General features: G+C 33.0%; 2 protein-coding genes across 3 annotated transcripts in view; one reads left to right on the forward strand and one right to left on the reverse strand.

Annotated features, from left to right (window-relative positions):
- The first annotated feature begins 2,446 nt into the window (after nt 1-2,446).
- On the forward strand, nt 2,447-15,890 carry LOC123701894 (N-acetyltransferase ESCO2). Its single transcript, XM_045649498.1, has 10 exons — nt 2,447-2,948; nt 3,177-4,262; nt 5,379-5,840; nt 6,315-6,452; nt 9,860-9,958; nt 12,104-12,225; nt 12,573-12,641; nt 12,893-13,054; nt 13,696-13,817; nt 14,195-15,890. Exons 1-10 carry the CDS (start codon nt 2,690-2,692, stop codon nt 14,397-14,399), a joined length of 2,724 nt encoding a protein of 907 aa, XP_045505454.1. The 5' UTR covers nt 2,447-2,689; the 3' UTR covers nt 14,400-15,890.
- A 2,418-nt stretch (nt 15,891-18,308) lies between these two features.
- Nucleotides 18,309-27,930, reverse strand: part of LOC123701901 (guanine nucleotide-binding protein G(s) subunit alpha) — a 36,039-nt gene continuing 26,417 nt past the window's right edge. For both annotated transcript variants that reach the window (XM_045649518.1, XM_045649517.1), the window contains exons 8-11: nt 27,625-27,804; nt 23,955-24,153; nt 23,445-23,593; nt 18,309-22,260 (exon numbers count right to left, since the gene is read on the reverse strand). In XM_045649518.1, coding sequence (XP_045505474.1) covers nt 23,447-23,593; nt 23,955-24,153; nt 27,625-27,804 — 526 coding nt within the window. In that variant the 3' untranslated portion in view covers nt 18,309-22,260; nt 23,445-23,446. The remainder of the gene's footprint in view (nt 22,261-23,444; nt 23,594-23,954; nt 24,154-27,624; nt 27,805-27,930) is intronic.

Genomic DNA, 27,930 nt, shown 5'->3' on the forward strand with positions numbered 1-27,930 from the left:
CGTGACCACCCCCAAAATGTCAGGCTGGGACCGCGCCTGTTGGAAGGATCCTTTTGTTTTAAAATATGAAGTGTAAAATATGTATTTTAAAAGGTATAATTAAATAACTTAACAATATTTAGGAGTTAAATGATAAATGAAATAAACGTAGGAATGCTAATATACTTTAACCTACTTATTATAATAAAAACCTATATTATGATAACACCCGAATCCCGATATACCTAAATGATGAAATAGGTTTTTTGGGACTACAAAAAGAAGCAATAATTATGACTTGTACATACCAACCTAGTTTGTTTGCAATAACGGAAATAGAAATAAAGGCCCTAAAAACTTTGTAGTAGGTTTTTAGGTAGAACATAGCAAATAAAATAAAGAATACAGTGTTTGTTAAAGCATGTTACTAATAAGTCAAAATTAAGTTATCATTCAAGAATAATTTCGGAAGGAACATAATATTTTAGACATGAATTTACTATTTAACATGAATGATGAAAATTAAATTGTTAATTTCTAATTATGTAAATGCTAATTGATAAATATGTAAATAAGGTACATTATAATATCACGTAGTCGGTAGTTTGTACAAAGTAAATCATATTTCCCTTAGATTAAGGATTGGTCTCCGCGCGCGCTACGACTAGATACCGCCGGCGTACTCGAAAAATGCGGCAACTAAAAGTACGCCGAAATCGGCGTACCCGAGCCAGTCGTGTCACAAGCATTGTGTGGAGAGGGCGTACCGATAGTTTCTAAAGATTTTGGACAAAACCTGAAGTAAAATGCCTGTTTGTGCCATAAAACTGTTTAAAAAAAATACAACAAATAATAAGAAAGACACTGGGATTACGTACCATCAGGAATAATCGTATTATTCAATATTTCACCTGTACTTTGAAAATGTTGTTTACGAAAATACGACGCCATTTAGTGTTGCCGTACTGCATATCCCAAAAACACACTTTTAATTTGAACTTATTTTATTCATAATGTTTTTTTTTTTCAATACTATTACTAACGCATATTATAAAAAAAAAATGATAATAACAATAATTTATTTCTGTTTAACCTTGTTTAACTGACTCATTATTTATTACCGCTTTTTTACTTTTAAAAAACCTTTGTGATAGTATAGTGGCATCGCAAGTGGATTTGAGTCACATGTTCATGGGTTCGATTCCCGGCAAGGCCAAAATGAAATAAAAATATTTTTCAAACTTCTTTCCAAGATAGCCCATTTCCCATTTATGGGGTAAAATTTATGTAGCTGGCAGTACAATTTTTCACACACACTAGCGTCCTTACAAATCGCCTTACACACACTACAGAACTGAGTTGCCGCGTGGTTGCCGCACTCACGGAGCTATTGTTTTTAGGTGGAGCGGTATCTAGTCGTAGCGCGCGCGCGGAGACCAATCCATAATCTAAGCATATTTCCTATAATATATTTATAGGTAAACCAGAATCTGATGGCAATTAGGGAAATCAAAATTTAGAGTGTGCAACCCTAGGGAAAATGGACTGAACGATCTTGATACTGCTTATTTTTTATTTTGATTTCAATATAATTAGTCACATTACATAAGTGGACAATACTGTTCTTAATAATGAGATATTATCCACTTAATATTATGTAGGTACATACTTACATGTATAATATACAATTATACATATTACTTTTATACAGGTTATACATATTATTATATTTTACACATACCTATATTTGTATATTCATTACCAGTATGCCATGTGAAAATATCGATATAATGATAATGTAGATCAAAACTGCTTATAATTTTTTATAAAATAAAATAAAAATAAAATAAAACTATGTTTATTTTCGTAAGTATTAACAGATACACACATTATAAAATTGACTTGGACAGCTTGGACTTGACGAATAGCCGTATTGGAAACTCCTGTAATAAGTTTTAATAAAATTAAATTCTAATCAACAAACAATATTACTTATAGGTACCTACATATAATATTTTGTAATTTAAAGTATCAAAACGGGTAAGTCCAATTTACCAATAAAATCTTCAAAATTGAAAATTGTGATGTGTTTGACCCTTCTTCATCGAATGTTTTTCTATAGACATTATAAACAAGACCTCTTGCTTGTGATCGCAGCGGCTTTTTCGACATTTTCGAAGATTTTTTAGACAAAATCCTAAAAATTATTCATCAACTGCAAAAAAGACAAATAATTTGACAAACAATTTGATAGTTGTCAAATAAGTTGCCACATGAAAATCTTTTATTTCTTAAATATAAATATGCCATCAGATTCTGGTAGACCTATAATTTTCATGATTGGATATTTTCCATTTTAAATCATTTTTAGATCTGGCAAGACAGTAAACTGATCACATCACAGATGTCACTCGCACCTTGATGACAGATGTTTACGCGCCAAACAATTTTAGACAATGGTGTTGGTTTGCTAAGTGGCGCCTGTTTTGTGTTCGTTCATCGTATTTATCACTGTATTTCAACAAAAATATTACTGATAGACGCTTTCATGATCTTTTGAATGAAATACTAAATAATTGAAGTGTTATTTGTTGTTACTATGTAGTATACTTTTACATTAGACTTGACCATTGGGCGCGAACGACAGGTGTTAACTGGCCTTGTCCTGAAGCATCCAAGTGGTTGAATTTATACTGTTTTTACGTCCACGATGGCTGCGGTAACACCCCGGCGATCTTCTCGCCTTCCTCACACGCATACTCCAAAAATGTCTGAGAGGAAAAAGGGGTTATTTGTAACTGAAGCCGAAGCTTCTAAAGAGTCATTGACGAAACACAGAAGACTTTCAGTCGTAGACAGTGAGAGTGATAGTGACGATTGTGATTTGGGCATCATAAGTACCCTTGACTCTAGTTCTTGTGACGAAAATGATCCTAACACTCCAAAGACACCTGAGAGAACTATATGGCGTAAGTATTTTATTATATCGTGTTTAATAATAACAAATAGTTAATTACTGTCAATTCCTGTTTCAAAGGCACCTTCCCATAAGACTAATTCACATGATTAAGTTTAATATAATTAGAAACGTTTTTCATAGCATATTTGTAATTTAAAGAGTTCATTGACCTTATTATTTGACCTAAAACAAGCAAAACTAAACAAATAACTGATATGACAATTTATTTTATTCATAGATGGAACAAGAAGCCACTCAAGAAAGCTCAAAGAAACAACAGATCTGAAGAATTTCATGAAATCTCCATTCACATTGAAAAAGTATCAAACTAGGTATTCCTGTCCAGAGACAAGATGTTCATCATCAACTCCAGCTACACCACACTTCCAGAACCATCCTGGAACTCCATCCTCTACTCACTCTTGCACCAGTGTCCACACAACTTCATCTACCTCTAGCCGAGCTAGGAAAAGTCTAGCAAGCCTGATAGCAGACACAGAGAGCTGCAGTAGCTCTCTAAAAGACCTCAACTTTGACACAGACTCAGGAAGTGACTCAAAAGAGAACACACCAACCAAATCAACTAGACGTTCCAAAAGGTCCCAGAAAATGACACCAAAGCTACAAAGTTTTAAAGGCATCTTGATGGAACAGAAGAAAAATGTCTCCCCAATGAAAACGGCTTACGTTTGTTTAACCAAAATGGATTTGACAAACATGATGTCACCTACTCAAATGTTAAAGACTCCCCATAATACAACTGAAGCTAAAGCATCTCCTCCTAAACTGTCTCACAACCGCAGATCTGCTATAGAAATACAAGAGAGTCCTGAATCTACTTGTGACAGTGAAAAGAGCCATAAAAGGTTACACTATGATGATAAAGTTGATACTGGGCCTGTGTCTAAATACCCAAGACTTGATCCTACTACTGCACCTAAAGCTAGATTATCTCTATTCAACAGTGAGAGACTCAAAGAGATTCTCTCCACTAAGTCTTTCTATGGTAAATCCAACCCAGATCTAAACACTAGCATTACCACTAAGATCTCAAATGCAATCCAAGCAACTGCCACACATAAGCACAGACCATTCAACTCACACTCAAATAAACGTAAGAGAAAGCCAGGACAAATCAATATGGGTGTCAGACACAAGATTAAAAAACCGAAAGCACTGAAAAAACTGAGTCCTAAAGGTTATTTGAATACATCAGTGACAGAGAAGTCAATTGTTTCTAATAAATCTTTGGTAAATTCAACTATGTCGTCAACTAAAGATGATTCCATGTTAAGCCTGAATACATCTCAAGAAATGGAGCATGGTAAGTTTATAATTTTTTAACCAACTTAAAAAATGAGGTTATTTCTATATTTTTTTATGAACATACGTACATTGTACAGACAGTAAGTTAGTTTTTATGTCTAAAGGTTTGACAAAAAATCTTTTCATTTTTATGAAAAAAAAAATTTGAATAACATAATCATGTTTCAATCTACAAATTTTATTTTCATGTCTTCTTTATTGGTGACAATCAAATGACCAAGATAATCTATTTCCCATTTATCACTTTATCCAATTCTTATATACCTATCTTAGCACCTAATGTTAGCCAAAAAAGAATATAAGTTCACATTTTAACTCTTGCATTTCTTTAATATGATTTTTATAAGTGAAAATGATACTTTACTTACCTGCCAAAGACATAAATGTATTTTTAATAGTAAAGTTACTTTTTAAATTTTCAGCTGAAATTAGGTCATTATTGAATTGATAACAATATTTTATATTGATTGATAATCTTATGAGTCATTTCTCACAAAATGTTAAGCAAAAAATCTTAAATACATGATAATAATTATCAATAATTTTTATTTTTTTTTTCAACAAGGAAAACTAATTATGAAATAAGTAATTAATTTCTCCCAAATTTATCTTCTTGAAATCATACATATTCCCAATGCATTTGTATAGAAATACTTTCACAAATTACTTTAAAAATTACTTAATAAAAATAGATAGGTAATTTATATTTCATAGAAATTATCTAAAATAAAGGAAATTATAAATATAATAAATTATTAATTAATGCAAGTGACATAATATGTCTGTTACATCTTCATACAATTAAACCAATTTGGTTGTAATTTCATACTTACATAAATTAGTGACTATGTAGTTATATACTATATTCAGGCTACTTTTAACCTTGGTTGCATGCTAGCAGATTTTTTATTTAAAATATATCTGCAAATATTATGCAACTCATTGAAGACAAGGAGAAATGTTCAATAAAATTACAAATTAATTCATTAAAACAACAAATACAATTATGTGTTAGATATATTAAGAAATCAAATGTATCCATAAGTTTTAATAAAAATACTTGTGTAGTACACAGGCAATAATTTTTTATCCTAACCTAACCTAAACTTTACAGACAAAACAGATCCATTCGACAAAGAAAAACAAACCATTGAAGCCCTCCTCAGTCAATGGACAGAGGAAGAAGTCCCGGAATCAGAACTGATCCAACAAAAAGAATTACCATGTTTTAACAGCACTGTTATAGAAGAAACAAAGTCCATATTCCAACCAATTATAGCCGTACCTGTGTCTAGTTCTTTGCCCCAAGATGAAGCTGTTATCGTTGAAATTGGTTCCTCAAATGTTCAGGAAATTGGGCCACAAAATACTACAGAAATAGGGGCACAAAATGCTACAGAAATAGGGACAGAAAATGCTTCAGAAATAGGGGAAAATTTGCCCCAAGAAAAGGGTTCAGAAACAGATGTAGTTATGGATGCAGAGAGTCATACAGCTAGTCATGGGGATTTGCCGAATGGGCAGTTTTTACCGGTGGAGGGCGGTTATATAGTGGTTGATGGAACTGTTGTTCATGGTAAGTTTATTATGGAGAAAATAATTATAGAACTTATTATTAAAAAAAAAAATTGTTCTAAACTATTATGGATTGTTTTATGTAAATTGCCGAAACTTCGATATCCATCTCGTAAAAGCATAGATGAAAAAATAACACTTTATCCAACTTAAAGAAAAAATAAATCATTCTTATGATAAGAAATTTATTGTATTTATTTTATTTAGGGCAGATTTTTCAATCCTTGGTTAAAACTTATTCATCGTATAACGTATTAAACTACCATTTCAAAAATGAATTCTAATTGTCTGTATATGACAGTTTACAGGTGACATTTTAAAATGTTCGTGTAATACTGTAATACTATATTGGATGGATAAATTTTAACCAAGGATTGAAAAATCGGCCCTTAGGCAGTTAATTTTTAAATAAAACACAATTTATTCTTTACATTATTTATTTACCATTATATACAATTCTATATTATATTCACAGGACAGCATGAAATCCCAGATTTGGATGAAATAGAGCGCGAACTGATATTGTTAGACGAGCAGATATTAAAGATGGCGCAGTCTAATAATATCGACGCTCAAGCTGTATTGGCTTCTACCGAAACTATACCCGTTGATGGTAAGTTTATTATTTACGCTATAAGCTTTCCGCCTGCGGCTTCGCCCGCGTTTTCAAAGAAAAACCCGCATAGTTCCCGTTCCCGTGGGATTTCCTGGATAAAACCTAGCCTATATTACTCGTGGATAATGTAGCTTTCGAATGGTGAAAGAATTTTTAAAATCGGTCCAGTAGTTTATGAGCCTATTCATTACAATCAAACAAACAAACAAACAAAGTTTTCCTCTTTATAATATTAGTGTAGATTAGTGTAGACTAGCTGTAACCCGCGGTTTTTCACAATTTATCAGAAAATACATGTGTACCGAGCACACGTGTCAGAAGTGAAACTTCTTTGATACAATTCAAAGATACCAAAATGTTCGCTTTACTACATGACGTGATGGTATTGACATGACGCTACCTTGAAATTTTACTCTCAACGTGGCTAACGAAATTTCGCTACAGAAAATGTGATCCCTTATTATAATTTTAAGATTTAATTTTTATGGAGATATTCTGATATACATACCTTTTTTTTTTTTTAAGTGGGGAAATCTTGCATAGATACCCACGGCTTCTGGGGATAGGGCCGTGGGTTATGTCGGATTCCTACCGACCAAAACCCCACTGTATTCCGTCAAGCCGCATCAACGACGGGGCCACGGGTATAGGTAGATTTCGTCCGAGCTTGATCAATTTTCGTTCTAAATTTGATCCATATTGGTGCTGTGGTATAGCCATAAGGAAAACAGATAAACATATTCCCTTCAAGCCAATACAATTTAAATGTTTGTGTGACCTAGACATTTTTTATTTTATTTTAATAAATTATCACTACATAGTATAAAACAAAGTCGCTTTCTCTGTCCCAATTTCCCTATGTCCGTTTTTATGCTTAAATCTTTAAAACTACGCAACGCATTTTGATGCGGTTTTTTTAATAGATAGAGTGATTTAAGAGGAAGGTTTTAGACCAAGCGGGCGAAGCCGAGGGCGGTAAGCTAGTAAATCATATTTTTTACCAAACACGCACCTTATACAACCATGTATTTTGTCTTAAATAGGAATTCACACAGTCCGTTATTGAGTTCTTAATTTTTTCAGTTATTTTATATCTATTGAGATCTTGCATATTATATTCAAATTTTGTCTAAAATCTAAATCATTATATTTTAATTAATAATACAAATTGTATAATTAAACTTGGCTAGGAAGTTTTTATTCGTAACTAGCGGTCCGCCCCGGCTTCGCCCGTGGTACATATTCACGTTTTCTCTACATAAGAACCATCCTCGAATTTCAAGGAATATTATAAAAAAAAGAATTAACGAAATCGGTTAAGCCGTTCTCAAGTTATGCGCTTACTAACACATTTTGGGATTCATTTTTATATTATTCGTAGATTGTGAAGTATGGAGTTATTATCTGAAACATTTAATCGAAAATTATATTTTTATATAATACTAGCTTACCGCCCGCGGCTTCGCCCGCTTGGTCTAAAACTGTAAAACATAATACATTATACTAAAACCTTCCTCTTAAATCACTCTTTCTATTAAAAAACCGCATCAAAATCCGTTGCGTAGTTTTAAAGATTAAAGCATACAAAGGGACATAGGGACATAGAAAGCGATTTTGTTTTATACTATGTAGTGATATGTACTTATTGCTTGCATATTTAAAGCTCTTAAAGCTTCAAAAGTACCTAAATTGGTATAATTTTGTAACAAGTTATTAGTTAAGGTATGTAAATTAATAAATGAACAATCTATTCTTTTTAATATCATTATAAAGCTGAAGACTTTGTTTGTTTGAACGCGAAAATTTGAAAAATTCTGTATTAGATAGTTATCGAGGAAGGCTATATTATATTATATCATCGGGGAGCAAATCGAGTAAAACCGCGGGGCACAGCTAGTGTAGTATGAATAAGAAATAGAGTCATTAAGTTAAATCATGACTTACAATCTCATTATTTCAAAATAATTGACATTAATATATTAATTAAAATATAAAAAACGATACGATTTCTCGATTAACAAACAATAGTCTATTTAAACGCAGCCATATAAAAACGAAACTATGGCATTGTTTCTGCATAATAATTATTTTAAAGAAATATAATTCAATAGTTACAGTGGACTAAAAAAATCTATACTAATATTAATATTATAAATGCGAAGGTAACTCTGTCTGTCTGTCTGTTACTCAATCACGCCACTGCTGAACCAATGTTCATGAAATTTGGTATGGAGATATTTTGATACCCGAGAAAGGACATAGGCTACTTTTTATCCCGGGAAAATGATGCAATCCCGGAAATCCCACAGGAACTTTGAGTTTGAGTTTGAACTATGCGGGTTTTTGTTTGACTGCGCGGGCGATGCCGCGGGCGGAAACCTAGTTGTTTATAAATTTTTTGATACTGAAAATATAAAGTGGCAGTGGTGGGCAGTGAATTAACGAACAAACGTAAAATGTTAACTTATTGAAACATGATATTATTATTTACTATAGATATATCTAGCTTACTCCGAAATTCATTATTCCGCTAATCTACACTAATATTATAAAGAGAAAAACTTTGTTTGTTTGTTTGATTGTAATGAATAGGCTCATAAACTACTGGAGCGATTTTAAAAATTCTTTCACCATTCGAAAGCTACATTATCCACGAGTAATATAGGCTAGGTTTTATCCAGGAAATCCCACGGGAAGTCGGGAACGGGAACTATGCGAGTTTTTCTTTGAAAACGCGGGCGAAGCCGCAGGCGGAGAGCTAGTCATAAATATTAGTTTAATTCTCATACTCATTCTCATAAGAATAAATACATAGATTTTCTTAACAGGAAAGTATCGAAAACGGAAAGAACCGCTTCCTTCAGTCATAAGTAAAACTTCTTTGGCAAGAATCAAAGATACCAAAATCGTCGCCGTACTCCATGACATGACGGTATTGCCATGACGCGACCTTGAAATTTTACTCTCAACGCGCCTAAAGAAGTTTAACTTCTAAAATAATTATAAATTGCATTCAATGTTAAATGGGTGTTCTTGTATATTTATAATTAACTAGCGGTCCGCCCCGGCTTCGCCCGTGGTACATAATTTACATTTTCTCTACATAAGAACCATCCTCGTACTTCAAGGAATATAATAAAAAAGAATTATCGAAATCGGTTCAGCCGTTCACACGTGATGCCGTGACAACGCGAGACGGGTTTCATTTTTATATATAGACTAGCGGTCCGCCCCGGCTTCGCCCGTGGTATATATTCACGTTTTCTCTACATAAGAACCATCCTCGTACTTCAAGGAATATAATAAAAAAAGAATTATCGAAATCGGTTCAGCCGTTCTCGAGTTATGCGCTTACCAACACATTTTGCGATTCATTTTTATATTATAGATTATATTTGTTTCAGGTACTTCACCAGTAACGGTAGAAAATGAAGAGAAAACAGCAAAATTGTTCCCTATATTCAGCAAGCCTAATCCTGGATTGTCTACTCCTACAACTAAAGGTAAGGAAAACAATAATCTACTAATATTATAAAACTGAAGAGTTTGTTTGAACGCGCTAATCTCGGGAACTACTGGTCTGATTTGAAAAATTCTTTCGGTGTTAGATAGCTTATTTATTAAGGTTATAGGCTATATATTAAGGTGATAGGCTATATATTTTGACTGGCCAGTTGGCTTGGTTGGTAGTGGCCCTGCCTTCCAAGCCAGAGGTTGTGGGTTCGATGCCCACCCGGGGCAAATATTTTTGTGATGAACATAGCTGATGTTTGCTCTGTGTCTGGGTGTTAATTATCTATATAAGTATTTATTTAAAATTATATATGTATGTTTATCAGCCATCTGGTTTCCATAACACAAGCGAAAGCTTAGTATGGGATCAGATCGTGCCGTGTGTGAAAATTGTCCCGAAATATTTATTTATTATTTATTTATTTATATAATCACGCTACGACCGACAAGAGAGCCACGGGGGTGAAACCGCGCGGAGCAGCTAGTTTTTAATAAAAAACTGAAGTTTATATAATCATAGTGTCTTTAAACTAAGCTTTTATCTTTTTAATAATACCTTTTAACTATCAGAGATTGCAAAAAAGTGGATAATGTGTTTGTACGAATTCGAGAATATACAGTAAAAATGAATAATATAACAAAATAAATCATATAATGATGTCACAAAGTATTAGATTTTGTAAAATTCAAGCTCAACAATTAACTAATATAGTCTTTTTCAAGAAGCTTATATGTAATACACTGGAGATTGCACTATGAACGTTGACTTGTCACGGAAAGGTATGACCTTGAATGACGCCTGGTTGTTCCTTCATCCCTTTCACACCAACTTGCCAAGTTAGGTGTGAAAGGGACAAAAAACAACCAGGCGTCATTCAAGGTCATATCTTCCCGTGACAAGTCAACGTTCATAGTGCAATCTCCAGTGTATTAGATATATAAGCTTCTTGGTCTTTTTCAATAGTTGTTCCTGTTGCATTTGTGCACACAAATTTTCATAACTTTGACCCTTTTCAATTATATTTAGTAAATAGATTTTGATATAATTTATAAATGTTCCATCTCATTTATAGACATTTAAATACATACTACCTAATATTATAAATGCGAAAGTAACTCTGTCTGTCTGTCTGTTACTCAATCACGCCTTAACTACTGAACCAATTTGCATGAAATTTGGTATAGAGATATTTTGACAAACGAGAAACATTTTATCCCGGAAATCCCATGGGAAGGCGAACTATGCGGGTTTTTCTTTGACTGCGCGGGCGATGCCGCGGGTGGAAAGCTAGTATTTTATATTTTATGGGCATTTCAAAATACCATTAATCAAAACCGATATCAATCTACTTTAAAAAACACAAAATACGCGGCTTCAACATATTTTTTAAAGTACTTTGCTATACTGTCTACACGCGATTCTATATAAAAACGTAAAAGTACGTCACTATATTGTCGTGATGTTAAATGAAAACGTTAAGAGCTAGCGCGCAAGAGCAACTTTTGTCTCCGCAACTATTTTGTCTCTCCCATCAACTCTATGGGCTAGTAAGAAAGTGCACGCACGTAGCCACGCAACTCCCCATAGAGTTGATGGGAGAGACAAAATAGTTGCGGAGACAAAAGTTGCTCTTGCGCGCTAGCTCATATAAACCTTTAATCGATTAATAGACAAAAGGTAATTATAGTTTTTTAAATGTTATACTGTTGTTAAGAATCGCTGCAAACTACTTAATACTTATAAATGCACAACAACGTTTTTTAATCGTGGTTTTTAATGTTATTATGAAGATTCAAATGTAGATTGCGATAGCAATATAAAATTATGACGTTAAAACATTCAAACCACATTCAATTTATTATAATAAAAACTAGCGGTCCGCCCAGTCTTCGTCTGTGGTACATGTTAACATTTTCTCTCCATAAGATTGATCCCCATACTTCAAGGAATATTATGATAAAAGAATTAACGAAATCGGTTCAGTCGTTCTCGAGCTTTGCGCTTACCAACACATTTGACGATTTATTTTTATTATTATAAAAGTATATAAAAGTATATACCGGCCGAATTGAGAACCTACTCCTTTTTTTGAAGTCAAGAATAAATAAAGTTAATTTTAAAATATGATTCTCAGATTCAACAGATAAAAACAAGAAGAAGTCATTACTTAAAAACGGCAGCGATCAATACGTAATCGACGCGGGACAGAAGAAGTTTGGCGCTACACAATGCAATGAATGTGGTGTTATTTATCAGGTAAGAATATTATTAGAATAAAAAAAAGTAAGAAGGAAAATAAATTTATTGCTAAAAACATTACATACAAAATTTCTCTTAAAATCAAATAGGAAATTATTGTATCTAATATCGTATTTAATGAGCATTTTTTCAATCTAGAAAAGGGTATGAGAAGAAAATAAAAGACCATTACAATCATATGTTTTTATTAAAAACAGTACAGAATAGACACTAAATTTTCTTGTTTTTCTTAAATATTTGTTAACAGATAGTTAGTAATATTGTTGTACTCTGTACAATATTATTATATTTCACATAGGGTAATGTGTGTGAACATATATTTTACTAATTGTGATGTTTTACAGATTGGTGATCCACAAGACGAACATGATCATCTTATACATCACAATGCAACTGATGTTCTCAAATTCAATGTAAGTTAAAATTGATATTATAACTATTTCTTAAAGATTTGTCTCAAAAAATTAATAATTTAAATTAATACAAATAAACTTAACTTTATTTAACAAAATAATAATTAATAAACTAAGTTTTTAAGGGACATTCATGTGTTTTCCTTCAAATTCTGATCCCTTAACTAACCAACTATCTCAATTGCCACATCAAACCATAAATGATCAGCAATTGTGTTATATATTTAAATTTTTAATCTGTATCGTTGCAGGGCTGGAAAGACGAATACATAGTAGAGAAAACACCAACCGGTCGTATTATACGCGTGCGTGGTGGAGATACCGGTTGGAAACGGGTTGAGAGTGTACTGTCCCGTGTGGTACACCCACAGTTGGGATATACCACGTTAGCTGGCGATGTTCATGCTTATACCGTGAGTATATCTCGTATTTGAACATACTATAACCATTTAATCGACACTACATTACAATACGCCACACTACATTACACTATACCACACTACATTACACTATACCACACTACATTACACTATGCCACACTAAATTACACTATACCACACTACATTACACTATACCACACTACATTACACTATACCACACTACATTACACTATGCCACACTACATTATACTATACCACACTACATTACACTATGCCACACTACATTATCCAATACCACACTACATTACACTATACCACACTACATTACACTATACCACACTACATTACCCTATACCACACTACATTACACTATACCACACTACATTACACTATACCACACTACATTACACTATACCACACTACATTACCCTATACCACACTACATTACCCTATACCACACTACATTACACTATACCACACTACATTACACTATACCACACTACATTACACTATACCACACTACATTACACTAAACCACACTATATTATACTATACCACGCTATATTATACTACACTATACTAAACAATACAACACAAATATATAAATTTAAAGATTAATATATCAACTGACCGAAAATGTATATAAATCTATAACCAATTTTAAAATATTTCAGGCATACCTCTACATAGAGAAGAAGCAAATAGTAGGCTGTTTGATAGTGGAGCCTAAATCTAAAGCCTACAAGTTGCTACCAGGGGAACCAGACTGCTGTAGTATTGAAGAATATTCCGTCAAGTGAGTTTAAAATTATTTATTTTTCTACTTTTCTACATGCAAAATATTTCTGTCATCCATTTCACACACATTGTTCTGTTTATTTAATGTAAGTGAGAACTTAAAATAAAACATACTTGATAAATCATACTGAAATATTTATAAGATAGGTTAGGTATAAGAAAATTTGAATGTTCATCTTTTGTTGGATAGGATTAGAATGAACTAGTTTTCCGCCCGTGGCTTCGCCCGCTTGTATGGGAGTGTTTTAAGTTATTTTTTTTTTTGATATTTCTTGTTATATTTTTAAATTATCGCTTGAATAATCGCTTGCGCACACTTAACGATTACACCCTGTATAGTGATTAGAACATTCACATAAATTTATCTTATTTCAGATGCGGCATATCAAGAATCTGGACGCATCCAAAATTCCGCAGACGAGGCATAGCAGTACGCATGTTAGAATGTGCCCGAGCCTCTTTCCTCTATGGCCTGGCTCTAACTCGGCAAGAACTGGCTTTCTCTGCTCCAACTCCAGCGGGAAAAGCCCTCGCTACAACATATTGTGGAACCGCTAATTTCTATGTGTATCTGAGCTAGTGTTTTAGTGAAAAGTGACATAAATGCAAGTGAAACTATGTGACATCATGCTTAAGTGTGTCCGAGCCTTTATATCCTGGTTCTAATTCGGCAAAAACTAGCGGAAAAGGCCCTCGTTACAACATATTGTGGATACACCAACTTTTATGTGTGTTTGAGCTAGTGTTTTGAAAATATATGAAAAATACTAAAAAGTTGTGTGTTATAAGTGTTAGTTACACTATGTGCAGTATAAGAAATAGGGAACCAATAAATTTTGGTTCTTATATTTTTATTAATATGGATTTTTCTAGGTTTCTAAATTTGTACTATGTTTTAAGTTCTTGGAAGACATTTTAAGTATTTAGATTTAGATCTAAATAATGAAGATTGTATGTTTTAATTTTTTATACTATGTACTGTGTTTTAAGTTTTAGAAACTCTTTTCTTATAAAAATTTTTAGTGAGTTTTGATCTTATAGTAGTGAAAACATTTTTAGCTGTTTTAAATTGAAATTAAGTAGTATGTCTGAAATGCTCAAATGATTTTATATTTTATAAAAGTTGATTAGGCCCTATAAGTTTGTAGAAAACTTGTAATAATGTTTTAAATTTAGACATTCCTTAGAATATATTAGTTTTTAATGTTTTTTTTAGCAACTAACATTGCTATGATATTTTTTTACCTATTCATACTTCATTTAGGTATGAGTTACATAATTAAGGCATGAGATTTTTTAGTTTATATTTTTTTGGCTTGTATATGGCCTTTACATTTTAATAATTTTATTCTTAATATAAGAAAGTTTGAGTTCAACAGTTTTTAGTTTTTATATTATGTACAATTTTGCATGGATTTTAATGGCAGATAATTTTCTACTTATTTGTATGAATTTTATTTTCATTTTACTGCTGTATTTTAAGATAATTGTGATGCAATAGTGGGGCCAATTTTTGGAAACATTTTTAGTCTTGTATTTTTTAAAAGTAAAAATAAGTGTGCCAATTTTATTTATAAGAGTGAAATGTGCCTCATTTTAGACTAAGTTAAAGTCGAATTATGTAAGTTTTTACTTGATAACTTAGCCTCTAAGTTTGCCATTTCATTGCATTTGTTACATGAGATTTGTTTATAATTTTTAGTTATTAAGTTTTATATATTGACATAGAAACAAAGTCATAACTCCAAAAATGTTGTTTAGTTTGTACTGAATAACCATTTAAAATATTAATGTTTATTGTAACATTTCTCAAGCAATAGATTATAAAAATTAAAATAGCCTTATTTCTGTCTCTTTCTAATCATTATATTAGTTATTACATGCAGATATAGCTGTCTTGCTCTAATAAATAATTTATCTAAATGATGAAAAGGTTAGTGTTCTTATAATTTAGTCTTCAAGTCAGTCATAAGCAAGGCTTTTTTAAGCTTTTGCATAGCTTCTATCGCGGGCCTTGAACGCGGGGACCGATCCAGAAATTCCGTAACGAAAAAACCTCACGCTCCCCACTCCGACGGGCGGAGGTGTGGCTTGAAGGCATAGCATGCAATAGCTTTACCGTGGCAGTCCCCGAGTGACATATGTCGTTTTTTTTATATTGTATGCTATTTCTGTAGCCATACAAAATATTTTAATAATTCAAGTAATAGGGCTTATTTAATTCATTTCATTATCGTATATTAATAAATAAAGAATATTATTTTCAACTCAGAACACTTTAAAACTTTCACTGGGAAGATGAAAAAAAAAAAAATTGTTAAATTTTTTAAATTAATTTCTCACTCATCATTTTCTTATCTTTATAAATGCAAAGACACCTTGAAACTACTGGTTTCAAGGTGTCTTGTTTAAGAGATTATGTAACATCACAATTACTAAAACTCGAAAAAATACAAAAAATAAGATTTTAACAGTTAATTGAATAGTAGTAATGTATTATGTAATAAACATACTGAATACGCTTATTTCTCACATACTTGTACTTAGTACTTAGTCACTCATGGCATTAATTTGAAGCTCCTCTATAGTTGATAAGATTTGTTTTTATGTGTTTTTGTCCGTATTTCTCGTAGATGTGTGACGTCATTAAAGGCAGTGCAAATTATTTTTGACTCCGCATTTTATCCATGTTATTTTTACCTTCGTACGTACATTTTACAGTTTTAATAGATAACGTAAGGGCGAGTCCAAAGATATTTGTACCTACCTATGCCATAGAACTGTAAATAATATTTATTTAATGTTTGTTGTGACAAGTCTTTGTAACTGCCCTGCATTTTGTTATATTTCACACGCGTGTGCTCGTTCGATTTGGTTTAATAAAAACTTTATTTTATAGAAAACTGTGTTTTAATCCATTCCTACCTATAACCTATACTAAGACCTCTATGTTTCTAGCTAATGCTGGTTACCAAGTCAGAAATACTTCATATATACAAAGTACATACTCTGTGAATACTATTGAGAGTACATATTTTTTTCAAATAAAATTGATAAAAATATATGACAAAAGGTGAATTCGTCATAGTCGTCGTAATAAATTCACTATAGCGAGTACCTACAAGAGTTTGTATCAAAATCACAAAACGCATCAGTGCTGCCACCTTGCTTGACAAAATAGCTGAATCTACGAAACCGAAAAAGAACTATACCAAGCTTTTGGTCAATGTAAACGTGGTATTACATCAATAAATTTTTGCTAAGCTTATCGGGATCAAAATAAAGTCGTTACGATTATTCTGAAAGGGAGTCGAACCCTTCGTAAAGTCGAGACACGTTACCTCATTGGGAGAACCGTTATATGTAAGTATTACCAGTGTCTAAAAATTTGCTACTAATCTTTTCAAGAATTCGTCATCTCGTAACGTGCTATATAAATCACTTCCATTATAGACTCTTCGAGAGAAAAACGGGGTTTCTAAATATTGCACGATTAGCTCGTCATCGTCTGATAACAAATAACAAATCATTATCATTGTACGCCACTGTTAAAGCTAATAAATCCATTTTCACGTAATAACAGAAAGAACAAATCTACAATAACGTTATCTGTCAATAAAATCGAGATTTAACAACTATAAACCGACCTACACGCCGGTTTAACTTTGACGCCAATTTAAATCGAGATTTTAAGCTAAATCTTAATGAGCAAGACGTTAAATCAGATATAGACCTAAATCGAGTTTTTGTTTCAGTAAATCTCGATTTAAAGTATTGCTGCAAGTGGCCCTAAGAATCAAATATTATGTTGGCACATAACTTTTCATCTTTTAAATTCTGTACATTTTTACAACCGAGTTTGAACACATCGATTGCTGATACTATGACACAAATCATTTTACAATATAGGTTAGCGTTGCGAATGCGACACGATTATTTTCTGCACCGGCGCGGTGCGTGGCCACAAGCGCGCTTGCCATCGATGCGGGCTGTGAAATGTGAATAAACCTACTGACACTGGTGTGTTCGCTATAAACTAAAAAGTATCAACATAAATTATCGCACTCATTACATGATCCTAGTTTTTATGGAATGTTTTTCTATCTATGTACTAGTGTTCTTTCCTAGCGTTGGCGCATAATTGCTTGGATTGCCATCTCCGCTTTGCACTTCGAGCCAACAGTTTCTAAGGCAGCGTTCGCTTAGCTAGCTTTCAGAGGGCATTCATTTAACCTTGTTACGATTGATCAATTGATCCGCTCAGTAGTTTTAGCACTTTGTGTGATTGAGAAAATAATGTATAGATTAACTATGGTATATATTCTATCAGATTTATTGCATCTCATTTCTCAATCCATATCTAAATTAATTTTCTACTATCATTTTAGAAGATTTTAGAACTAAGTAAAAGTCGTAGTGAAAGTTACATATAAGGAAGGGTTCAAGGGTTGACGGGTTAATAGGTTAGGGTTATAAATAAAATATCACAATTTTAAAACAACATTTATTTTTACATACATTAAGTCGGATTCAAAATGCCTGAAACATACTGATTTTTGTGTACACATCAGTTATAGATTAATTTCATGGACAGTAAATAATATAATCTTTGCGATTCTCTGGAAACAATAAAAATTATAAGCGTTTGTTATTCAATGATCACCTCGCAGTAGACACTACTATACACATAAATATTAAAAATTTTATTTTTAATTTTAGGAATTTTATTAATTAGGTATATTTTAAAAATTAAATTAGTTAAAAATATAGATTTTTCAGAATATATTTAAACATAAGTATTAAGAGTAAATACACAATGACCCGCAGTCCGTCAGTAAACAATGAAATGTGCTGATTCAAAACTCTAAAAGTGTCGCTTTACAATTATTACGAAATACCCTAAAATGAAAATTAAATTAACGTATTATAGTCGTGAAAACACATCATACTACGATGAAAAGAATTCAATGAGCAGTAGTTAAATGCGATTTATTTAAACATTAGCGAGTAAGGGACGCGACTTTGGTCTGCGACAGATAAAATATTACCAAAAAATATTTTGCAGACTATATCTGCACTTTAGAATTCAAACGAAAGTTGAATCATTTCCCTCACAAACATATTGTGCGCAAGTACATTCACTTATCTACTATGAAAGATATATTAAAAAAGGGAGGAATTGTTCAATACTATTTGGTTATTGGCAACGGACGTTACATTACTACTAGTCGAGGAGTTGATCACGCAAAACTAAATTTAATATTACGTCTACGCTAAGTTCCCGTTATGAAGAGATTTTTTTATGGCCTCCGTTAGTCTATGTGCACACTAAAGGCTCGTCCACACCGTTTGCAACGTTTTGCATAGATGTCCTTTCGCTTCGATGACCTTTCGTGTGCATGAGGTTTTAGAGACGTTCTGACCGCACGTTGTTCCGGAAACATCTTAACTTTACACCTTATTACTTTCAATAACTTTGACATCGACACTGGCAGTATATCATCTACATATCGAAAAACATAGAAAATATGCTATATACTACTTTATACATATTACATGACTCACTTGTTATTGCGTTTACTTAAATTTTACGTAGTAGCAGGGATCGGACAGAAATGTACAGATTGTGACAAAAATCCATTAAAATATGATTATAAAAAAAAATATTGCACTCTAATAAGAAGAAAAAGTTACAATATTAATTATCTGTAACCATAGATAATAAGAAAAACATACGTCAAATTTTGGCGCGCAACCGGCATGGCATCATGAGATTCGCGTATTATAGTTACGTCAAAATTATTTTCGTTTTTTTTTTGAGAAAACTTATTGAAATAGATCAAAAAAACCGTGTTCTGTGTTGCTACATTCGAATTCGCCATAATTGTATGCAGAAAAAAGTCTAGTGTGATATTTTCGAAAAAAAAAAACCTCATCTCTATAAATTGCACCCGACTAGTGGACAGTAGACTTGCAAGGGACAAAGAAACCTCACTCCAGCAGTCTACATTACACATATTTGTTTTCGATTTATCGCGATACACTAACTTACTTAAAATAGCTACGAAATAGTTTTTTTTTTTAAGTTGCATATACAATAAGTTTAAGATGCCATTTTAATAAATTACAAGATGAACTCTATGTTTTCGGTGTCAGAGCCGGTCGTTTGTTAAACGCAGATCTTTAAAACGGCCGAGTACTTACCGACTTGTGAAATTTAAAATATTAAACCAAATGGAATTTTCCTTATATCGAAATTTAAGTCAAAAATATAAATTTTGTGATGATAATTTCGAACGACCCTACGCACCACGAAATGTGTGAAATAATATATACTTTTATTTTAAACATACGCTATATTTTTCTACTTACAAAGAGAAAACTTAACACGATAGAAAAAAAAATACAATCCTCATAATATGAAATATATTAAAAATAACGACAAAATGTTATTCAATAGAAAGCAAAATAGTTATTTGTTAATTTACAAGGTACTAGGAAGGATTGAGTTTTTATAATCTGTAGACGATGTTTTTTATATATGGTAACATTATTAGTATGGTGTTTCCGCTATCAAGACATCATTATGGCACATATTTCGCCAGCATCGACTCTCTTATATTAAGGACCATTGATTTTATTTTATTTCAATGTACAAATAACCGTTATGATTAAGAGAATGCAAAGAAATTTAATAAACCATTTTTAATAATTGTTGAAATAACAACGAAAAAAATAATAAATTTTAAAGGCATTTCAACAAAGTGTAAGTACATAAACCAATTTTATAAATAAATCATAATTGTAAATATTAATAATTATACCGTAATGTTAGTTACATTTGTACTTAGGGCTAAAGATTGCCTTAATATAGACTGATTTCGGGGAAAAAAAATAATTAAAAATACTGCTAAATAATTTTTTTTTCATTACACCGCATTACATACGGCCGGCGAATAAATCTTTGGACCTTATTATTATTAAAAGCTCCATATATTAAATAACTCTTTAAACTAATTTAAATCTACGCAGCAAAGCTCTTGCTTAGTACAATTATTTCCAAAATGTGCGCTAGTCATCCAATAAAATGAAAATAATTAAAAAAAAATCGCAAAAAAATATCATACATATTATGGAAGACGTAAACTTAAACAAATAATTAAATAATTATATATAAAATTAAACTTAAAAACTATGCGAAAACATACAGAAAACATTTGTTATTGCAATTAGTCCTCGAAAATAAAAATAACGTAAAATAATAATTATTATCGAACGTACATAATCAAAAAAAAAAAATCTAAACATTTGTAAAAAAACATGTGCTAGATAAACAATAATATACTCTGTGTATATTTTTCTACAAAAGTCAACGACAGAAAAAAATTAAACTGGCGACATCGCAATTACTTTTACTATTAAAAATTAAAATATTATCATTAATTAATATATTATAATAATATAAAATCGAATAAAATTTACGCAAAAACAATGCAGTTACTAACATATTAAAAAATGTTGCCAGTTTAAAAATAACAATAAATAGTATATTTCATGTACGCTGTGATATGCATTAATAAAAGAAATGCGTAAGATCGCTACGCTAATTGTGCCTTCTATACAAAATACTATGTTGTAGCCTCAATGTGAACCGAAAAAACGTATGATCCTCAATATAAAATGACTTTCTCTAATAGCTGCCCTACGCTAAGATACAGGCTCGATTCTGCACAACTAAACTAAATATTATATGTATATTGAATATTGCAACTACCCTATTTACTTCTGACACGTAATCATAGACTTAACCTATAAAATTTCGAAATGAAATCGATTTCTTTTTTTTTTTTTCAAATATTTTGCCGCCAAATAATTTTTGACATGTCACAAAACGTATTCACTTGGCAAAGGTATCCAGTTATACAGCCACACGCAACAATCGAGCCGATATCAGAACGAGTTCTAAATACAAATTCATATTATTTTTTTTATACAAATTCAGATTGCCAGCGTGCTGTACGTTCGGAAACACCATGCGAACGACAGAAGAAGAATCACAGTGACACTGGCCGCTCGGCGGTCGAAAAGAACCTTTTGCACATTATCGAAAAAAAAAATTACGTTCTAATTTCAAATGAACTATCGATACGTTCGTACGCTAGAAAGGGTTCTGAATGAAAAAAAAAACTTTTTTTTTAAATCTTACAGTCGATGGATAATGTGCAAGAGATATAAGGCTGTGTACACACAGCGACTTCGCAACTAATTTACCGCGACGAAGTGTATGTTGAGCCTTAATGTACATAACGTTACTTAAATTGGAGCGTTACACATATAGATGTAGTATATTATGTAAATATTGCTGTCGTATTCGTTTGGTGTCATACGTTGTCGCCCGCCGGGGTCAAGCCAGCGCCGGCGTTGTGCCCTCGTGGTTTTCACTGGAATAATATTACATTTCTTATCAGTTAGATCACAGGGTCGTTATGGAAATAGAAATAAGTCGTTTTTTATTTTAATGTTTTATGTTTATTACTAAAACTTGCATTTTTGTTTGGAAATTATAATGCCGGAATTCAAAACAGACAAATGTAGTGAAATCTATTATTATGTAAATTGCGAATGGAAATAAAACATGTCCTTGTGTTCTTTCTACCTTCAACGCCATTTTTTCATTTATTCTTACACGCACACATGAGTCGGGCCTCGTACACGCATGTAAGTGTAACTATGCGTGCGTACGTACGAACGTACGTGTGTAAGTACGTGCGAAACTGCGTTCGTGTGCATGAGTGTATACCTTTAGAGCTAGCGTGCAAGAGCAACTTTTGTCTCCGCAACTATTTTGTCTCTCCCATCAACTCTATGGGGAGTTGCGTGGCTACGTGCGCGCACTTTCTTACTAGCCCATAGAGTTGATGGGAGAGACGAAATAGTTGCGGAGACAAAAGTTGCTCTTGCGCGCTAGCTCTTACATAATATGCGTGAATGTGTTTGCTTACGAGTTTTTGTGCGTAAGAATATATTCGTGTTTATGTGTGTGTGTATATGCTAGCGTGTGTGTTTGCGTACGAGTTTTTGTGCGTAAGAATATATTCGTGTTTATGTGTGTGTGCATATGCTAGCGTGTGTGTTTGCGTACGAGTTTTTGTGCGTAAGAATATATTCGTGTTTATGTGTGTGTGCATATGCTAGCGTGTGTGTTTGCGTACGAGTTTTTTTGTGCGTAAGAATATATCCGTTATTATGTATGTGTGTATATGCTAGCGTGTGTGTTAGCGTACGAGTTTTTGTGCGTAAGAATATATTCGTGTTTATGTGTGTGTGTATATGCTAGCGTGTGTTTGCGTACGAGTTTTAGTGCGTAAGAATATATTCGTGTTTATGTGTGTGTGTATATGCTAGCGTGTGTGTATGCGTTCGAGTTTTTGTGCGTAAGAATATATTCGTGTTTATGTGTGTGTGTTTGCGTTTGCTAGCGTGTGTTTGCGTACGAATTCGTGTGTGTGTCTGTATGATGTCGCGGCAGTCGTGTGTGTGTGTCGCGTGTGCGTGTCTATCTGTCTGTACACGCAAGAACATACATTGTGTGTGTGTGTGTGTGTGTCTGTGTGCACACACTCACCGTTAGAGCAGCTCGTACTGGCGCAGGTGCATCCGCTGTATGATGTCGCGGCAGTCGTTGAACACACGCTTGATGTTCTCAGTGTCGACCGCGCACGTGAAGTGCGGGTAGCAGTAGTGCTTGCCCTCGCCGCTCGCCGTGCTTATACGCTGTGGACGATAAATCATTTTATAATGTTATTTTTACTGTGTAGTTAGGTTTTCGGTGGATTATTACGTAGGTAATATATGGTATGGTATATTTATAGGTTAATGAAGATGATCTTAGACATGGAACTTTGTCTTATTAATTTTTAATTGCGAAATTTTGAGTATATATGTATGGATGTTTGTCAGTCTATTACGGAAATACTACTGAGCCGATTACAATGAAATTTGACACACACATAGAGCGCAACTTGGATTAACACATAAAATAGGTTTTATCCCGGAAGTTCCACAGGAACGGGAACTATGCGGGTTATTGCTTAATTAATAAAAAAAATGTGTGTGTGTGTGTGTGTGCGCTCACCAGGAACTCGTCCCGTATGAAGTACTTGGCGCGCGCCACGTCGGCGTGGTCGCGCGGGTCGGGCGCGGCGTCGGGCGGGGTCTGGTAGCGCGCGAACTCCGCGAAGTACTCCTCCAGCCGCGACTTGCCGGCCAGCACCTTCTCCGCGAGCAGGTCCTGCTTGTTCAGGAACAGGATCACGGATATCGTGCGCAGCCATCTGTCGGTAACAAAATAGTTGATCAGTATTAGTCATTTATTTATGACTACTGGCGCATCAACACGTGCCGCCGGGTTTCAGACCGCCTTGCCGCTGAATGCAGGCCGCCGGCTTTACCGGCAACTACCACTCCGTACTCCGTATCGGAAGCAAGCAAACTGCCGCTGGCAACTAAAAACCGCGCGTGCCGCGATACAGATGCATATTCCCACTCGTCATGTGTTGATACGCCATACCCCCTCTTCCATTGAGATACTATTACTACGTATGGAGACGACACCGCCTACATCACTTATGTTCCGCTCAACATAGGTCAAATGGCCTCACTGCACTCAGTCTGCTCGCTCATTGGCGCGAATATCACGCTCATTTTTTGTTTGTTTTAAAGTGAAACTCATCAAATATGCCTTAGTGTGTGTTACGATATTGCACAAATAATACGGAATAGTGAAAAGGAATAGCTTTTCATCGGTAAGTAACTAGATAATAATTTGTAAAACTTGGTTCGTACAAAATTTTTGGCGGGAGCCTTTTTGCGTCATTTGTCATAGATTAAAAATTTAAGAAATGGCATTTGGTATAAAAGATGTTTATTTAGATAGTAATATTACATGACGTAAATTGCAATAATGGAAAATAATAATTTTACACATTTATGCCCGGTTCCTATATTTGAAAAACGATCCGTTTTAGTTACGAATAGTAGTATAATTAACCAAGCGTAAGCGAAAATCGTTCCTATAAAAAACGTCTCGTCAAGCAACTTACCGACGGCTTCCTACTGACGGATGGGAGGGTTACTATTAACGAACGGTAAGCATATTGTATGGAGAAGACAGTTTATCGCGTTCCTATAAATATTTTTAACGTCATTATGCTGTCAAAGTTACTATTCGTATAGCATTTTGGTTACCCGTCGATTTCGGGCGGTTAAATTCTTACTATTTCATTGTTTCCGCTTCAATATCGAAATGTGGAGTTCAGATAGTGATAGAGAAGTGTTTAATATTATATCGAATTTCGGAAGAAGATAGTGGGCGTGAAAGAGTATATATTATAGAGGAGTGGATTTTTTTGCGACCCTGGATTCTCACGAATTTCAATTGAGATTTCGACTTGATAAAGAATCTGTTGAACAATTTACTTCTTGAAATTTATCCAGACGTACGAATAAAAGGAGCCAGGTTAGTTTAATGGAGGCATTAATATTATACCAAACACGTCTAACCTTATTACATACCTAATTTATGTTGTCATTTCAGGAATCATGGGGTATCTCCATAACATCAATTACTGTTGACGCTGAGGTTCTATGCTTTAGGCACAATATCGATATCAGTGGCAGACCTATTTCCCTTGGTCACGGCATCACGTGTGAACGGGTGGACCGATTTCGATCATTATTTTTTTATAATATTCCTTGAAGTACGAGGATGGTTATTATGGAAAGAAAACATAAACATGTACCAAGGGCGAAGCCGGGGCGGACCACTAGTATATATATATATTATATGTCTATGTTTGCAATGTAGAAATCAATTTTTTAAACATTGTATTGTAAATAATAAAAAATAAATAAAAGTACTTAATAAAATGGAATAAAAGTTTTATTTCTTTATTACAGTTTAATTTTACATAATAATATGTAACTACATAATATATGCCAAAGAACTGTCCTGTGATTCTTACGCGACAACCCTCCATCGATTATCATCTTCTATATTATATTCCTTAACGCTGTAATAGGCTCTCTGAATTAAATACATTTTTTACATAAGATTTACATTTAGCACTAACAAATTCTTTTTCTACCATATGTCTAGATATATTGCTTAATAATATACAAAAATTAATTAGGTAGTTATTGTGTGTTCAGTATTTCAATTATTTCTTCATAATATTTGTCCATCATCCTTATTATGTTTGAATTTTTTGGCTGAAAATAAAAAGTTTTCCTGGTATTTGACCACTTTTTGCATTAAATGTGTTGGTCAACGAAGACCAACATTCATCCTTTAATTTATTCGTAGAAGCATTAGTCTCCTTACTGGTTATAATTGAGCAACCTCGTCTTTACTCATAGCCTTCTTCGATTTCTGTAACAGAAATACCTATGTTTAACTTAAGAGTGTCCGAAGCAAAAAGTAAGCGGCAGACGATTTTAAAGAAGAAATATAAAGGCGTACTTACCGGCGTAATATCCATTTTTAATAAATATATAAACAGTCGTCGTTGTATTGTTATTCTTTAATTATAAAACTTGACAATGAATCAACAATGAATGACAATAATTTGACAACTGACAAGCAATGCACGCGTGCGCGAGAAAAACGTTCCGTTTTTGCTTTCTGTGTAACGCATTAGGTTGTTTAGAAGGAAATTTATCACGCAGATGTCTACAAATATATAGTTCTTTAGTATTAGTTCTTTATTAATAAGAAACTTTATTCTTAAAGTTTATAATTCGGCTGTATATTTAACTTATTTTGTCCTGAATTTTGTGTAATTTTAATTTCAATTTGGCTTATAACGAAACGCACATCTGTGAGTGAAGAGGGCTCGGTATTTTTATGACCAACGGATGTCCGTCGACAGCACGTCAAGAAATAAAATTGTGGAACGGTAATAACGACTCGTAGTTAGTTCTAGAAAAACGGATAGTAGCTTTGATACTATGACGATCCGTTGAATATAGGAACCGGGCATTAGAGAATATTGTACTGTGGATATTATTTAAAAAAAGGGTTAAATCATGAAAATATGAAAATAAATTACCTACGTATCAATTTTTTGTTACATTGATTGGTTTTAATTGAAAAGTTATTAATGGATAAGTTTATTAATAATTATTAAATTAATATTAAATAATAATTTATAATTATTAAATTAATATTAAATAATAATTTATAATTATTAAATTAATTATATATATTTGTTTTTGTTACGTTGATTGTTCATAATTGATAAGTAATAGTTAAGTAATATTTAAAAAGTTTCGCCTCTATGGCGGTGAGTCGATGACATCGCATAATCTATGACTCACTAGCCACCCAGCGCCGCACACAATTTTGTTCGTCGTGTCTCCTCTATACGTAGTAATAATAGCTCAATGCCTTCTTCCCACATATTTTAATTCTGAATATTGTGAAATTAGCTTTATTGACACGCTTTTATTAGCTTCACCCTATGTTTCTATTGACTTGGTTTTAATCCACTTTTAATACTTTAGAGTTTAGACCATAGTTTCATGAATTGAAACGATTTTTTGAAGTGAAACTTCTTTATCGGGATTGGAAAAAATTTACTGTAACATTTTTTCGTTACGCGTGACATTTGTGATTCTACGCATTTCTGTAAAGTTTCATATAGTAAATTATTTTTTGAAAAATAAGGTCATAAAGAAGTTTCACTTCTTACGTATGTACAACTAGTACACGCACACATTTTTTTATTTTATCATTTTACCCTTACCGATTATTCCATATGCTCTTGAACAGATCGAGCGACTCCCTGAGCCGGTTCTGCGTGGGGTCCTCCCGCAGCACCATGTTGTATGACGAGCAGGCGGTGACGAATATTATCGCTGTGACGTCATTGAAACACTGTATCCACTTGCGGCGCTCGTCACGTTGCCCGCCGACGTCGAACATACTGGAATTATTTTTATAAAATATAAATTAATTACATAAGATTATGCAGGAAATTAAGAAGTCATAATATTAATTCTTTTCCAAATAATTAATACGATAAAACATGTTCTTTAACTCAAATAAAAGA

Source organism: Colias croceus, chromosome 22, assembly GCF_905220415.1.
Source record: "Colias croceus chromosome 22, ilColCroc2.1".
NCBI lineage: Eukaryota > Metazoa > Arthropoda > Insecta > Lepidoptera > Pieridae > Colias > Colias croceus.